Source organism: Dendrobates tinctorius, unplaced genomic scaffold (assembly GCF_039654945.1).
Source record: "Dendrobates tinctorius isolate UK_male_01 unplaced genomic scaffold, ASM3965494v1 ptg000116l, whole genome shotgun sequence".
Lineage (NCBI taxonomy): Eukaryota > Metazoa > Chordata > Amphibia > Anura > Dendrobatidae > Dendrobates > Dendrobates tinctorius.
In genome coordinates this window covers 34971201-34989254 of record NW_027361784.1, presented here as the reverse complement: position 1 = coordinate 34989254, position 18054 = coordinate 34971201, and the positions used below count along the sequence as shown (strand labels likewise).

The following is an 18054-nucleotide window of genomic DNA, read 5'->3' as shown; positions in this document are numbered from 1 at the left end:
CTGGACAAATTAGGATTAAAGTAGTATAAAACTCAAAATGATTCTGAACTTTGAGCAAAAATGTAAATGCTTAAAACCCAAACTTTTAAGGCCTGATTCATCATTTGTTGTTTTTATTTCTCTTTTAGGGCAAAATTCTCTATTACATTTGCCCCTTATTTTCATATTTTGGTGTTTTTAGTTTGTTTTTGATTTGTGAAATTTTTTTCTTTAATTTGCATCTTTTTCTAAAGTTTATTTTGTGTTTTTTTTTTATGTTCGTCAATGTAGTCACAGCTTTTTGTTTTCCAGATCTCTTCAACTGATTCCACATTTTTGAGCAAATACACTTCAGTCACCTCCCGCACTGGAGTTAAATATGTTTTTTATTTATTAGCAAAATTTGTGATTTTTCACTAAGAGGTCGTAGGAAACAGTTACAAGAAAGATCATTTTTGACTTTGCGCAAAGTTCATGATTTTGAATAATTTGGCGCAATAAACGCTCACGAATACACAATACAAAAATAAGTAAAGTGATTCATAACAACAGTAAATAATCAATGGGGCCCTAAACTTTTAGGTGATGAATCGGGGATTTGAAGTTTTGTTTGATTGTTTAGAAAACACTGACTTTACTCTTAATGCAATGAGAAAGTTAGCAGTGATTTTGGCTTGCCCATTGAAATTTCATCTATCTTTTAGATCTGAAATATTTGGAATTTTATCTTATATTGTTGAATGTTGACAGTATTTTGGCTAATTTGTTTCGCCCCCCAGGTCCAAGATATGGAAAAGAAATTAGACTTTTTGGTGGATATGCACTTGCAGCATATGGACCAACTTCAGGTCCAGGTAACTGAGTACTACCCACTTAGAGAGTCCCAAACGGAAGTGGATGGTGAGGAGAACCGATATTCCGAGGTTGGCAGGCTCGTTTATAATTATACAGAGTCCTGCACTCATGGAAATCCCTACGACATGCATCAAGTTTCTTTTAATAAGTTGGATCAGTATGGGTTCTTCGATAACTACCCGGTAGAATTTACCGCACCCATGCCTTTTAATGGTGAAAACTGTTCTAGGGGGAGCATGACCTCCTCACCCAACTATACCGAAAGGCCGACAGTTTTGCCCATTCAGACTCTGATAGACACTCGGGTCAACTTTCGACACGAAAGAGAAATCTCAAGCCCGTATGCCGAAAGGGACTCCCCGATCCATAGAAGAAGTTTCACCAGAGATAGCGACACCCCTCTATCTCTCCTCTCGGTCAACCACGATGAACTTCAGAGGTCTCCAAGCGGTTTCAGTATTTCTCAAGAAAAAGAAGACTTTAATTTTGGCCCCAATGGCTCAACATGGATGAGAGAGAAACGTTACTTAGCGGAAGGCGAAACGGATACAGATACGGACCCATTCACACCTAGCGGCCCTATGACCTTATCATCAACGGGAGACGCTATTTCAGATTCGGCATGGACACCTTCAAAACCTGTTTAAATCCGAGATGGTGGTGGTGTTGGGGGGGGAATGACCATTTTTATTTCATATGATGTGCTAATTCTTTGTATAAGTCAAAGTACACTTTCCAAAGTTGAAAAAAAGGGGGAAAAACACAACCAATGGCTAAATATGATGCATGTTTAACTCTGTAGTCACGGCATCATCTCACATACGTTCCATCACTTTTATTTCGTTGCTCTTCACGAAAAATGAAACAGCATTTTAGATTCTAGCATGACGTGCATGTGTTTACATGATATGACTGTGAAAAAAAATAATTCTCTATTTTCTATTTTGTAACGATACGGCACATACCTTACCCAGGGGTGGATATATGCAGTAGGAAACTCTGATGTGAGTGACCACTCTATTACCATAAGATTTTTTTTCTTGTCATTGAGCTGCAGTGTCGGTTATACCAAAGGTTTTCACAAACAATAGAGCAACACAGTCATAAGGTCAGAAAAGATAAGAACAACATTATTAATTGTTAAAATATTACATAGACAAACACGCCCTTTGAAGAAGGCACGGCCGAAACGCGCGTCGGGGTGGGTAGGACTGTCCAGGAATGTGCTATACTCTGTATAAGGTATTTGAATATACACTATCATGCTCTCACGCTGTGATGATATTTTGGTGTTGGATACGGTATAATGGTCCGGTCCTTAGCACACTATTTTGGACTTATTTACCATATATCAGATTGTTACTATATACCTATGCATGAGTCACTGTGTGTGTTTGTATATTCTTGGACACTATGATTATTGTGCACGCTTTCTTTGGACAAACCTACCTTGGGCCTTATATATGATGCTGGAATAATTATGCTCCATCTTCTAGCCCTATTTTGCCTGTTTGTCTATGTAATATTTTAGCAATTAATAAAGTTGTTCTTATCTTTTCTGACCTTATGACTGTGTTGCTCTATTGTTTGTGATTGGTTCACTGCAGTTGGTCATATACTGTCCTGATGAATGGCGATTCTGCAGGATTTTTCCTTCTTATCCTGTTGATTTTGGTAACTGTTTCCACCGAATATGTTCATTGGATTTCTCTTATACAAAAGTTTTCATGTGTAGACAATGTTAACTTATTGACTCACTCACGCGCCCTCCTGAAATTTCGATCTAACACTTGTTTTCTGAATTCTTAGATTTGTAATTTTTTTTTGTTTACGCAACCTAATTTGTTGGCGAGTCAGACAGAAAAACTAAAGATGTAAAATGGATCTAATTAAGGGGGTTGTCTGCTACTTCTGTATTAATGACAAATCTGTAGGATAGGTCATCATTATGAGATGAGTCCAACACCCAACACCCTCCTCGCTTTTATCAACTCTGGTGGCGGTCGGATGTAAGCACAGAACAACACAGCGCCGTACACCGTTTAGTGTTCTGCAGCTCAGCTTCTATTAAAAAGAATGGGACCTGGCAGCGGCCACTACACAGCTGATTCGGTGGGAGTGCGGATTTTACTCCTCACGATCTGGTATTGATGATGTACTCTACGGATGGCTCATCAATATAAAAGTAGTGATTGACCCCTTTAAAAGTGAAAAATTCAGGGAAATATACAGCAGGGTGAATATTCCAGGAGGTGTATAGATAAATCAACAAAATAAAAAATCTGCATCAATCTGGCCAGCAGATTGGAATCTGTCCCAATCAATCAATCAATCAACCGTCGTACAGGTAGGAAAATGTACTTTTGACTAAGCCATATGTAGTAGCCACCGCACCTTTATTGGAAGGGTCCTATTTCTTGGATTAGGTGGAGCTTTTCTTCAGGTCTAGGGGGCGCCGTGTACAAGTTAAAAAAACTTTTCCTTTATTACTTTTTAGAAACTTCATCACGATTCTAATATACCAAAAAAAAAAAAAAAAAAAAAAAGCACTAGACCACCCTTAGACATAGATTTATTTTGGAACGAGAAATTTACTCATTTACATTTATTATAAAATAATATAGAAATATGCCATGTTTAAAATTGTCTTATTTAAATTCTGAAAAAAAAAAGAAAATATATTCATTTCAGGCTAAAGTTTACAAAATTCACCATTAAAGGAGACCTTTAATTTTTTTTTAAATGTTATTGGAAGGAGACATTTTGATGTAATTGTATCAGTGTGTACTGATATAGCAGGCACCAGGGCATTGTAACAGCTGACACCGGGCAATTTTTTTATATAACGTATTTTTTGGACTATAAGACGCACCTAGGTTTTGGAGAAGGAAATAAGAAAAAAAAATTGAAGCTAAAAATGTGGTCAGTTCTGTACTTAATATCCCCTATTCTGGTATATATGGTCTCCTCATCCCCATCCTGGAATGCATGGTCCCCTCATCCCTATCCTGGTATGCATGGCCCCCTCATCCCTATCCTGGTATGCATGGTCCCCTCATCCCTATCCTGGTATGCATGGTCCCCTCATCCCTATCCTGGTAGTTATGGACCCCCTCATCACTATCCTGGTTTGTAGGGCCCTAATCTCCATCCTGGTATGCATGGCCCTATCCTTATCCTGGTATGCATGGCTCCTCATCCACATTCTGGTAGTCATGGCCTCCTCATCCCTATTCTGGTACGCATGGCTTCCTCATCCCTAGTCTGATATGCATGGCCCCCTCATCTCTATCCTAGTGTGCAGGGACCCCATCGCTGTTCTAGTATGTATGGCCCCATCCTTATCGTGGCAAGATTGGCCCCCATCCCCATCTTGGTATACATGGCCCCCTCATCCCTATCCTAGTATGCAGGGACCCAATCGCTGTCCTGGTATGCATGGCCCCATCCTTATCCTGGTAAGATTGTCCTCCATCCCTATCCTAGTATGCAGGGACCCATCTCCGTCCTGATATGCATAGCCCCATCCTTATCCTGGTATGATTGATCCCTATCCTAGTATACATGGCCCCCATCAGAAAAACATAAAAAACCCACAAACCATTCACTTTCATGCGCTCCCTCACAGTGTTTTGCTCCAATGCCAGCAGCTGCTTTTATGCTTGTACACAGCACATGGCAGTGACTTCATGTGCTGCTTGCAAGCCGAAGGGCAGCTTCCGGAATACACACTGCTCTCCACGACGGGACTATGTGCATGGAGAGCAGTGAGTATTCCTTGCTCTTTAATAGCGAGCAGAGTGTTATCCGCAGCTGTCAGCTTCCTGCAGCTGCCAGGCAATCACATGTGCCGCTACTAAAGGGAAGGAATATTGCTTGCAATCCATGACCATGGGAGTGGAGAGCAGTGAATATTCATTGCCTTAAGTAACGAGGACTGTTGTGAGTTCATTCTCTGGTTCGGGAGGTAGTGAGGCTGGTTTGATCGGTGGAGATCTGCCACCTGAGAAAGAGGATGACGATTGGATCTCAGGATTCTCAGATTGGATTTAAGACAGCCGACGCCCTATTGAGTTGCTGGTGATTCCTTCTGGCTTGTCAGCTCTTGGTTTTCAGCTCTGTTCCAGTCATCTAAAGCTAAGTTTTTCTGCTAATGTTCACACTTGATTTTGTTGGTCTATTCAGTTTTTTGTGTGGTCTGCCAGCCCCGGCTTGGGGCTGAGCTGAATTTCCACGCTTATTTATCAGTATTTTGCCAATTGGCTTTTTGTCCCTTACTAGTTCGGTCTCTTTTTGCTCTGTCGCAGAATATTCCAGAGTGCTGATATAGTGGGAGAAGTCAAGTGACTTGCTATCAGAAGTGTTGGACATTATTTTTGTAGGGTTTTTTGCAGGTTGCAGACAGTGTCTTTCCTTTCCGGTCTAGTTAGTTTGGGCCCCATCATTTGCTCAGCCTATTTTCCTGCCTGTGTTTGTGCCTTCATCTTGTTTCACCATCAATACATGTGTGGGGGCTATCTATTCCTTTGGGGTCTGCTCTGGGGCAGTTAGTTTTCCCTTTTCTTGCTTTAGGCTTATGCAGTCCTCCGGCCGTGACGAGGCGTCTAGGAACATCGTAGGCACGCTCCACGGCTACTGCTAGTTGTGTGGTAAGATCAGGGATCTGCAATCTGCATAGTTACCAACTTCTCTGGTTTTCTGTGGCTTAGCTTGTTTTGTTTTTCTCCTCGGTGACCCATTCATAACAGAGGACACGTGAATGCCCGGCAGCTGCAGAAAGCTGGTGGCTGTGGCTAACAACGAGTCCGCGATTAAAGAGAAATGAATATTCACTGCCCTCCACACCCATGGGTGTGGAATGCAGTGAATATTCATTTCTCTTTAGCAGCGGGCACAGGAGTAAGCCGCAGCCACCGGCTCCTGCCTCCAGTGACCGGCTGCTCCATCGCTGCTGCTCCCCCACCTCACCACCACAGCCAGACAGGTACATCCAGACTATAAGACGCACCCCCCATATTCCTTCACATTTTTGGAGAAAAACAGTGCATCTTATAGTTCGAAAAATACAGTCTTTTTTTGCAGTGCAGCCTAGTGGAAGGAATAAGAAGTGCAACGAGCATGGTGCGCACGATCGACCTCCACTCCATTCAGCCGGCGTTCTTTAGAGCACTGACTCTCGGGATCTTAGATTCATAGAATGTTAGAGTTGGAGGGACCTCCAGGGTCATCATGTCATCTCCCTGCTCAATGCAGGATTCACTAATCCATCTAAACCATCTCAGACAGATGTCTGTCCAGCTTCTGTTTGAAGACTTGCATTTAAGGAGAACTCACCACCTCTCGTGGCACCCTCTTCCACTCATTGATTACCCTCACTGTCAAAAAGTTTTTTTCTAATGTCTAATGTGTCTGCACCCTTTCAGTTTCATTCCATTGCTTCTCGTGATTCCATGTGCAAATGAGAATAAGGATGATCCCTCTACACTATGACAGTTCTTCAGATGTTTGTAGACAGCTATTGAGTCTCCTTTTAGCCTTCTTTTTTGCAAGCTAAACATTCCCAGATCCTTTAACCGTTCCTTGTAGGGCATACTTTGCAGTCCGCTCACTATCCTGGTAGCTCTTCTCTGAACTTGCTGCAGTTTTTCAATGTCTTTTTAAAACGTGGTGCCCAGAACCAGACACGGTATTCCAGATGAGGCCTGACTAAAGTGGAGTAGAGGGGTATAATCACTTCACATTATCTAGACGCTATGCTTCTGTTAATACATCCTAGAACTGTTGTTCCTTTTTGCTGCTGCATCACACTGTTGACTCATGTGCAGTCTGTGATCTATTTGTATAACCAAGTCTTTTTCACACATGCTGTTGCTTAGTTCTATTCCTTCCATTTTGTAGATGTAATTTTCGTTTTTCTTGCCGAGATGCAGCATCTTGCATTTCTCCCTGTTAAATACCATTCTATTAGTTGCTGTCCATTGTTCAAGCTTACCTAGATCCTTCTGAATCTTTTCTCTGTCTTCTCTAGTGTTAGCCATCCCTCATAGCTTTGCATCATCTGCAAATCTGATCAGTTTACCTTCAGTTCCCTTAGCTAGATCATTTACAAAAATGTTGACCAACCATAGTGGTCAGACCCCCAGCAATCAAAAAGATAATTCCTGCATCATGACGTTTGAATACCCCTTTTAAGAGCCCATTTTGGAGCTGTGTTTTTTGTAACTTTATTTATTTTTTTTACATTTTTAGAAAATTCACTCAGAAGCTCCCTTCGTGTCTCTATAAGCAGTGGAGAACGCTTTATGGTAGCTGCAATGAATGAGAGTGAATTGACAGAGAAATGTCATAGAGTAATACACCCTTTAGGAGTTGATGGAGTACAGACCCTCCTCCAAAGACATGGGAGTGACAGCGGAGCTACATACATAGCTGTCTGTCTGTGTATAGTGTTACTATCCTGCCTTTTCTGACCATTCAGCCAAATTATGGAGTTGTAATAGAGTTGTTATTATCTTACCGAGATGACTCTGTTCGTTCTGTCCCAAACTACACAGCAAAAGTCACAAATGTGCTGCAGAAAACAGGAAGCGTCAGCTTATTAATATATAAGGTAGTTTATTTTCTGTAATAAATTTAAGCCAGCTACTGACCATCTCATGTGTTGCATTGTGTTGCATATCACAGTCACTGGCGCCAACAACTCCCTCTGCCGCACCCGGGGTAATCGCAGGACTGGTCAGTAACCTGCTCTGCATATACAGTACTCCCATAGGAGGCACGTATCTGACAAAACCTAGTACACATATATAATACACAAACAACACAAATTTCCCAAACAACACTCATATGGGGCATAGACAATACATTTCTCATACACCACACATGCGGAATATACAGTACATACAACACACATACATTTCCCATACAGCACATATATGGGATATTATGAGTGTTACACATGGGGTAGGCATTCCGTTTCCAATATCCAGTGCTGCCCCTTTAATATAGATGTCTGTGATTGGTTATCCTATTGGTAGGGATATAGCAGACGCCGAGAGGCATCCGTCACCCGCCACCAGCCACATGTAACCAGCACCTACGGATCCCGCGATCCACCCAGACCCATCTCTACATGATGACAACGATCATACGGGAATATCTTGTCTATCAGTACATTTACCATTAGATATTCATCATTTGCTGTCAATCGACACCTTGGTTTCCGTCTGATCATCTCACCACCCCACGTTGTCTTCAAGTTGGTCGTTAAACAGAATGATCTTACGTTTATGAACCTAGAGCGTCAACTCTAAAAAAAAAATTCAAAACAATTTGAAAAGGTTACTTTCCACATCCCGTTTTATTAATGAGTAGCCCCCTGATTACATTTTCATGATGGGACTTTTTTTTTTCTTTTTTTCTTTATTTATTTATTTTAAAGATTCCTTTTACCCCTTCCTTTTATAATCGATTTATTGCTACTTGGCTTATTCTGTACACATCAGCGTTTTTTTGTCTATTTTTTTGTATTTCTGTTATGTGACTCATATGTTTTTTTTTTTCTTGTGCTGAAGGTCAAATGTGTTTTTTCAAGGTCATAGACCAAAGGTCTCCGAACTGAGGCTTCATGGTCACCACCCAGCCGGTTTTTCTTCTCTGCGATGTCTTTGGTTGTGAAATGAGACTCTAGATACATTCCAGATAACCTCAGGGCACTTACTTGATATGGGTAAAGGCTATAGAAGCTCCTAGAATATCTATGCTGATACTAGAAAACTGCCACCATGTTACTGCATATCCTTCACAATGTAACTAAGTGTTCCACAGACATAAAAGACCAGAAAACATTTGTGTGGACGAAGCTTTAGTCACCTGACTTCTTGGGATCTAAACTAGGGATATATCCTATTACTTTTTCCTTTTCTTTACTATGAAAAAAAAATACATTGCATTACTTTTCCTATTTTGAGTTAGAACCTGCATTATACTCCAGAGCTGCATTCACAACTCTGCTCTTGCCCCAAAGACATAACATAGAGGAAGTGTTTTTACAGCATCTCTAGTATAAAATCTTTACTTTCCAGAGTAGATATTATTGGTTGTAAACTCTTTAAAGTTATTGAACAAATAGTGATATTGTGAAAGATTTCAGCTCAGAAAATTGAAGAATGGTGAATGCAGCTCTGGAGTATGTAATTTAGAATAATTAGACAAACTGATCAATAGTATTTCCATAAAACTTTTCCTTTAAGGGTAGAGAACCCTTGCCTGTATCACGAATCCACTGATTTTCCTGAGATTCCATTCGAGTTCTGAAACACCAGTCGTGAGATCACACAGAAGTGAGGGATCCCCATAAAAGAATGTTAGTGGGCCAATTGATTTGTGCCCTCCACTCTTCCTAAAAGACTGGTGAGATTGAAAGGGGCTTATGAAATGCTTCTTGTGACCTTATCCAATCTACTGAAAAATGTAAATTCATCCAGAGCTGAAACCAAAATTCTGCTGGTTGTCATTGGACACAGTCAAGAAGTTTATCGACGAAAACACTGACAATTTCTTAGTTGTATTTCTTTAATGCAGGCGGCAGTTACTTTTTTTCTTACCTCATATTACTGTAGAGAACCTTGTATAAAGAGAACATGTCCCTGGATTAAAACCAGTGGGACAAATAATGCAGACGTTTGTCAAGCTGCAAATTTCAGTGCAAACCCTGCAAAATTGTGAGTGCAGCTCTGGAGTATACCACAGAATATAACTCAGGATCAGTAATGTAATGTAAGTACACAGTGACTGCACCAGCAGAATAGTGACTGCAGCTCTGGAGTATAATACAGGATGTAACTCAGGATCAGTACAGGATCAGTAATGTAATGAATGTACACAGTGACTGCACCAGTAGAATAGTGAGTGCAGCTCTGGAGTATAATACAGGATGTAACTCAGGATCAGTAATGTAATGTACGTACACAGTGACTGCACCAGCAGAATAGTGAGTGCAGCTCTGGAGTATAATACAGGATGTTACTCAGGATCAGTAATGTATGTACACAGTGACTGCACCAGCAGAATAGTGAGTGCAGCTCTGGAGTATAATACAGGATGTAACTCAGGATCAGTAATGTAATGTACGTACACAGTGACTGCACCAGCAGAATAGTGAGTGCAGCTCTGGAGTATAATACAGGATGTTACTCAGGATCAGTAATATATGTACACAGTGACTGCACCAGCAGAATAGTGAGTGCAGCTCTGGGGTATAATACAGGAGGTAACTCAGGATCAGTAATGCAAAGTATGTACACGGTGAATGGAAGTTCTTAAATGGAATTGTAAATCATTGCTAAGAATATAGATATCCTTTTTTATCTTGACCCGCAGCCTTGCCCGTTGTGTCCCCACTTTGGCAGGGACATCACTGATACTCTTCTAATTTAGTCATATAAAGCTACAATCTGTAGAAAACAATAAACAACTTTAGGAGTTGTACAGGACTGTAAAAGACATTACTACTTTCACAAACAGCGCCCCTCCTGTCTACAGGTTCTGCCTAGCATTGCAAATCAGTATCATGTACTCTAATGGAGCTGAGCTGCAGTACCAGACTCAGCCTGTCAAGGAGTGTGGCACTGTTTTTGGTAAGAATGTTTTTTTTAAGCCTGGATAAGCCTTTTAACTTTTACTTACTGCCAGTGTTATTCAGCTATAGTCAGGTCTAGAATCAGACTGTTAGTGTTGATTGATTTTCTTTTTTTTTAACTAGTGGGATTTTAATGCTGTAGAATTTTTTTTCTCTTGACACCGGGGGCATAAGATTAATACTTGTATTTGTGCCTTGCTCGCTCTACATCTTCATGTTACTGATCTGCTTTCTGAATTTCGGTTGATAAGGGAACACACAATTTTATACAAGTGACCTTTAGTGCTATTTACAACGACGAATTATTGTACTTTTTCAACTGTATGTGGCATTTATATTCTGACACTGTCCGATATTTGAAAAAAAGAGAAAATAAATTTATGTTTATTTCAATATATATTATGCAATGGGTAATTCTTATCTGATTTTTTTAATGTTCAGTCAATAAAACCGCACCACTGATTGCTACATTGTGGCTTCATTTATTTATTTTCACATTTAAGGGCGGACGCCGACAAAAACATGAAATCAATGCCACCAGCTCCTAACCTCAGCCACATGACAACCATGGGGTGGTCCCATAAAAAAGCATGCATCACCGATCCACAGAGGAGGGTGATAAATGTTGTTTATGGGACCATCCCTTTAATTGTAGGTCTCCTTGCTGCTTTTCTAGGCATCCTAAAAGTCACCAGGATGGTTGGCGTTTGGGAGGGGGGCAAACTGGGTTATCACATAGGGCCCCCGGCGTTTGAAGCAGAAACTGTAGTGAGAATACAAGTTCTGTATTATCAATGTATTTTGTGAGGTTGAGATGCAGGAGGACCTTTTATGTCATCGAGTCATGTGAATTTACTCTAGATACACTGAAGGGGAGATTGTCTTCTGTAGTGTGTGTATATACGAGTGTGCATGTATGTGTATGTACAGTATGTGCTGTTTATATACATATGTATGTACTGTGTATATACATGAGTATGTATGTGTTGTGTGTATGTGCTGTATTTATATATATATATACAGTGTATATATATGTGTATCTATGTGCTGTGTGTCTGTGTGTATATACATGGGTATGAATGTATTGTGTGTTTATATACAGGTGTATGTATGTTCTGTGCACATATTTATGTGCATGTATGTGCTGTGTGAGTAGACATGTGTATGTATGTGCTGTATGTATATACATGTGTAGGTATGTACTGTGCTCATATCCATGTGTAGGTATGTGTGGTGCGCATTGTGACAAAGTCACTGGTAAAGTACTGGAGGGGAGACGTGTCACTACGATTAATGGTGTCAGTGATATAAAGTCAGAGTATTTTCCTCCAGCACACAAAAGAGTTGTGAGGCTTAAACTAAAGTTGCATACATGGGCTGGTTTTATGTGGACATTCATAGAGCAGGTGGGAGAATGTCCACCTTATCTCCACCTGCAGAGCCGGTGTAAGGAGGTGGCGGGACCCTCACTTGCTCTCCCCCTCCTTCACACAGAGCTCATGCTACCGCCAACAGGTTCCTTTCTTTTTACCTGTATGTTAATGTCATGTTTCCTCTGTATAGTGTCTACTGTCATATGTAATGTGTAATGCATTGTACATCTCCTGTATACTGCATATGTTGACTGTACAATGTTAGATTAGGGCCAGTAAAAGGTTAATGGAAGGAGGTTGGGCTAATAGCCCCAAAAGGAATAGAAAGTTCTTGTCTTCAGTCAGTGCCTGGGCAGGTTTGCCCAGGGCAGGTGCTCAGCAGCGTCTGGAGCACAAACTCCACTGGAGGGGAGAGAATGTTGCCCCAGACCCCTGGGCAGTGAAGCGTGCACCAGGACTACGTAAGTGCCCCGCCGATGACTATAAGCTTCCAGATACCGGCTTGTGAACTACCATGACAAGTGGGTATTCGTGATCCCAGCGTTTCTCTCCTCACCCCTCTTATACCACACTTGCCCAGCCTCTGATCGGCTTCCCCAACCCGCCATCGTACCACATAAATTACTCGCCAGTCGCCAGACATTGTGTTGGATAAAATGGCCACAGCAGCCTTTATTGATATAAAGTATAACAATTTTAACAACAAATACCAACAAATAGGGGAAGGGGCGATCCTCGAGTCCCCAAACTGTATCAGCCTCTGATCCATATCTTCCACCAACTTGCCACCCCCGGCCGAATCTTGTCTCCAGCCGTTAAGCACCAGCTCAGAGACCTTAAGAGACTCGCCCGGCCAAACTCAGCCATAACTGGCCACGGCTCCCAAATTAACTTTGTCGGTATCTCCATACCGTTCCATTCCATGTGATCCACCGAAAGGAGAGTCCAGGACCTTTGCGATTCCCCCCCTCCAATCCGCCATTTCTGGCACAACCAACCTGGAGGACCTCCCCCCACGCCACAGACACAAATGGTCTGACCCCCTCAGACATTTATGTCCCGCCAAACTCTTAAACTTTTTTCAATGGCTTCCTGATTTGCCAAACACCATAAGTCCATGCCCACCGCGTTCAGATGAACCCCGTCCTTCCTCCAGAATTCCCCCTCTCCCGACTCCAAATCTGTATGCCGTACAACAATTGCCCCATTTCGAACCATGAATCGGGACACTGCTCTATTCAACTTGACCCTGGCCCTAATGACGCCTTCCACCGATCTAGCCCCGTACCACACCTTCCTTGGAATGATATCCGACCACACCACTAACAAACCAGGGAACATGGACCAAAGCCTTAACATATCGAGTAACTCCCTACAAGTGCGCTTCGCCAAATCGTTTCCCCCCAAATGAATCACTAGCACCTCCGGGGTCCGGTCCAACCGGACGAACCTGTGAAATTCGGGTACCAATTGCTTCCATACCATCCCTCTTTTGCCGATCCACCTTAGCATCGCCAGTGTTCTTGGCACGCCCAGTTGTCTCCCATTCGGGCGAACGTCCGCTCTCAGGGCTGCCCAAAATACAAAAGAGTGGCCCATAATCCAGATAAGTAGCGCACCCGAACCTACAAAACATAAAATTCAAATGATACAACCATAGCCTATAACAACACCCACATATGCATTTCTTTTATTTTTATACAAATGATGGGCGCACATAAGAACGGAATCTCGCTGACTCCCAGCGCCCAATTCTATTCACTCTCTCTTCACCCAAACCCCTCCTTGCTGCCTCCGTAGCTGCTCCAATCCTAAAAGAGTGTCCGCTAAAATATTTTGACGAAATGCCCACTTTCTCTAGACAACGTCTGAATATCGACACAAACTGGAAACGTGATAGAAAAGAGCCATTGTCGTGCACTAACAACGGCTCATTCTCATTCCCTGCCCTGCTTAAAAAATTCCTTAAGCACTCCACCGGACACAGTGGGGAATCTTTCACCTCAAAAAGTACCACCCTGCAACCTCTGCCCTCTGTGTCCGTCTTTGATGAACGCAGAAATATTGACACTCTATCTCCCAGCATTTCCACATCACCCCTAAGTAACCCTCCCTTGCGCGATTTAGATGGACTGACCAGCTCCCCCAAATGGAAAGCCCCGAAGAACGCCAACGAGAAAGCCACTTTAAACAATGATACTTCCCTCTGTGATGAACAAGCAACACGTAAACACTCGCCCAAACGTAATAACACATCATAAGATACTGGACGTCTACTGTCCGACATCTTCCATCCTTTCCTACACCCCTTTACCACCTGCCGTACCAGAAACGCCTTAGTTACATCTCGCAAGCCCCTGAACTTAAAGCCAAATGCCAAACCTGCTAAAATATTATTAATTTTTGGAACTGACCCACCCGACTCCCAAATGTGGCCTATGAACAACGCTAATTTGTACTCATCTTCTAGTTCCTCGCCTACTCTCTTTCCACTCTAGCCAACTGCCCCATGCTTTTCTATAGTGGGACCAGGTTCCAACCGACAGGGACTTAGATAACAAAACCTTCACTGCCCCAAGGGAAGATTCCACAGTTCTTCCGGACATTCCATCCTCTTGCAATCGGATTGAAATTCCAACTCCCGAGCGTATTCCCCCTGTGAACAAGAAAAAATTTCAAAACCAACGTCCTCTTCCTCAAGCCTCTCTTCCGCAACAACCCATAGGTTAAAACTCAACCCTGCCCAAACCAAATGCTGGAGAACTTTCATCACAGCTTGATCCGATGAAGATAGCGAGTTAATCGCCCTCAGTGCTCCCACTGACTTGCAGCTGAATCCAATCTTTTTGTTTTGCACCTCCCTCCCCCACAACGATAATGCAACCACTATGGGAAACACTTCGCGTAATACCTGATTGGCCGACAAGCCCTTCTCGATCCAACCACACGGCCACCTTTCCGCCACAAACTCTCCCTGAAAAATCAAATTCAAACCTTGCTCCTCTGCTGATCTTATTACAAACCCCAGAGACTCCGCCGGCACCTTCCGTGCCATCCAGATGGATCTCCCATTATAGGAATCCAGAAAAAGCGCCCACACCTTCAAATCATCCTTCAATTCCTTCCTCAACCTGATGAAATGCGACGGTGCCTTAATCCCTGCCGTCGCCAAAGACAATCTCTGACAAAATGCCCTGCCCATAGGCATGATCCAACATGCGAAGTTCAACTTTCCTAGTAGTGACTGAACCTCCCGTAACGTAACCTTCTTCAATCCTCTAACCCTCTTCACCTCAGATCTCATGTCCAATATTTTTTCATCCGGGATTCTACACTCCATTGCTACCGTATCAATCTCGATACCTAGGAAACTCAACGATGTCACTGGGCCTACTGTTTTCTCCGCCGCCATAGGGACCCCGAATTTCTTAGCCACATCCTCCATTGTGTGCAGTAACACCGAGCAATCAGGAGACTGTGCCGTACCAATGAACAAAAAGTCGTCCAGGTAATGAATACACGACCTGAGCCCCGACACCTCTTTTACTGTCCACTCCAAAAAAGTGCTGAATGCTTCAAAATAAGCACATGACAGCGAACATCCCATCGGTAAACAACGATCAACAAAGAAACCCCCCTCCCAAAAACAACCTAACAAGTGCATGCTATCAGGATGCACCGGCAGCAAACGAAAAGCCGCCTCAATGTCCGTCTTAGCCAAACGAGCCCCCTGGCCGCACTCTCTAACCAGCTTCACGACCGCATCAAAGGAAGTGTATAAAACCGAACACAGTTGCGGATCTATGCCGTCATTAACCGATAATCCCTTTGGAAATGAGAGGTGGTGTATCAATCTGAATTTATTCGGCTCCTTTTTTGGCACTACCCCCAAAGGAGATACCCTCAAATTATCAATGGGAGCAGATTCAAAAGGGCCAGACATTCTGCCTAAAGCCACTTCTTTGCGTAATTTTTCCGTGACCACCTCCGGGAACTGGTAAGCGGATTTTAAATTTTTTGTTGATAACTTCACCTCAACATCCACAAACGGGATTTTAAAACCATCCCTGAAAACTTTGCGTAAGAGCGTAGCCGCTTCTGTATCCGGGTAACTACTTAGAAAGCGCTCCATCTCTGTTAACCAAACTGGGGTCTCCCCTTTTTTCAGTTCCCTCCGACCCTTTTTGCGTTCCTGTCCGGAAACATTTCAACCCACCATGATTGCCTCCACATGATGGACATTCGTGCTTAAATTTACACTTAGTCACGAACCTACATGCTCCCTCGTTGAAAGAGAAGCACAGTCCTTTTTGTACTGCCACCGAGTGTCCTGACTGTCCCGAAACCCCGGTGCCCCCAAGAAAAGGCTAATAGCTCTGTGCTGGCCTGGCTGGCGCTGTCACACTCATCCATAAAGAAATATCTTTATGGTCCCATCGAATACTAGGTCTCACTGCTTTTCGTTGACGAAATTGTTCATCATATCTCAACCATTCCTGACCCCCATAGACTCTATACGCTTCACCAATTATATCCATATAACAGAACAAAGGGGAACAATTCTCTGGCGATTTTTCCCCTATCACACTAGCTAGTATTGCAAAGGCTTGCAGCCAGTTGCTAAATGTGCGGGGAATAAGTCTAAACCTCCTTTTTTCTTCCTCCTCCTTTTTTGAGTCATCTCTTCTAGCCCTATCTAGGTTAAAACGCTCCAGCGGGAGCATTGAAAAAATCTCTACGTACTCCCCTTTCCAAATCCGTTCCCTAACCTCTTGCTTCAAATGTGCCCCAAGTGGTTCCTCGAAGCAGACATACACTTCGCCCTTGGCTGATTCATCCAGCCGTACTGACTCTTCCTTGTCCTTCTCGCCATTGTCTCCTGACCGTGTCTGATCCCCTGTTTCTCCCTGTGACCCCCAAACTCCCTGTCGATGCTGAAACCTCAGCCCTGGCTCCCTGGACCGTACTGACCAAACCCGAGGCTCTGTCCCCACTACCGCCTAACCAAGCCGCTACCGGAGATGTTTCCAATTGCCCGCTTCCCGATTCCCAGATTCTAACTAACTCCTTTAAACCTTGCAAGACTACTCCTATACCAGCATTAGCACCCCCCCGGCCACTTCCCCCGGCACATGATGAGGTAATGACATTTGCAAAATTGACAATGGATCTGTCTCACCTGGCTGCCTGGGTGCTGTGTTCCCAGTAGCCGCCAGATCTGGTTCCAGACGTATGCGCTCTGCGATCAGCTCTCCTCTGTTTTCTTGATGCAGTGTTGATGTGGTCCCCCGCAGCCGGCCAGGGCTGACCGCTGCGTATTCCCTCGGATGGGGCTGCCGAAATTTCACCACGGGGCCTGTCAGTAACCCCGGGTGTTGATGCTGCAGACGTAGTTCCGTGGTCCCCTGCAGCCGGCCCGGACTGGCCACTGCATATCCTCCAAGATGGACCTGCTGCCTTGCCACAATGGTGCCTGCATAAACACCTGGGCGTGCAGGCTGTTCCGGGAGATCTATGGTCCCTGGCAGCTGGCCTGGACTGGCCGCTGCGTAGTCCACATGACAATGCTGGTGGCGCACCCCCAGCTCCCCCCTCCCCTGCCATCATGTCCATGATCATGCATTTCCCTCCCCCCATCCCCTGTCCCACTAGGCCCAGCATACTGCCGGCCGTCCACTAATCTCTCATTCACTATAACCCGTTAGTGGGCGGGACTCCCGCGCCCCCACTCACTGGTCGATCGGCGATCTCCTGTCCCTGCTGCCTGTCCACGCCGTCGTGCCGCTCGTCCTCTCTGTGAAGCGGCGTGGTTTCATGCAGATGCTCCTGTCACGGCGCCTGCCGTGACGTCACTCTGTGTGTGCGATGAGCGGGCGGGTCCACCCGACCTCGCACCCAGTGAAGGCGCCTGGGAAGCTGGTCCCCGTGCCCAATCGCTCCTGCGCTGAGCCTGGGCAGATGACACCTACGCCGCCGCTGCCTCCCTTCCTGGCCCCCTCTCCTGCCGCGCCGACTGTGTTGAAGGGGAGGTCGACACCTCCCCCCGTTGCAGACCCCGCCTCACAATCGGATTCCTCCCAGCTCTCGGCTCACGCGCGCCCTGCCTGCAGCGCGCATTAGGAGCTGGAGGGTCCCCGGAGGGGCTCCTGACACGGCGCCGGGTCCTGGGGGTTACCTCCGGGCTGAGGCGCTCCGGAGGCCTAGTCC

General features: G+C 44.2%; 1 protein-coding gene across 2 annotated transcripts in view; it reads left to right on the top strand.

Moving 5' to 3' along the window:
* KCNQ3 (potassium voltage-gated channel subfamily Q member 3) overlaps positions 1 to 10942 on the top strand; it is a 269993-nt gene extending 259051 nt beyond the window's left edge. For both annotated transcript variants that reach the window (XM_073590351.1, XM_073590350.1), the window contains one exon: positions 759 to 10942. In XM_073590351.1, coding sequence (XP_073446452.1) covers positions 759 to 1481 — 723 coding nt within the window. In that variant the 3' untranslated portion in view covers positions 1482 to 10942. The remainder of the gene's footprint in view (positions 1 to 758) is intronic.
* Positions 10943 to 18054: the final 7112 nt, after the last annotated feature.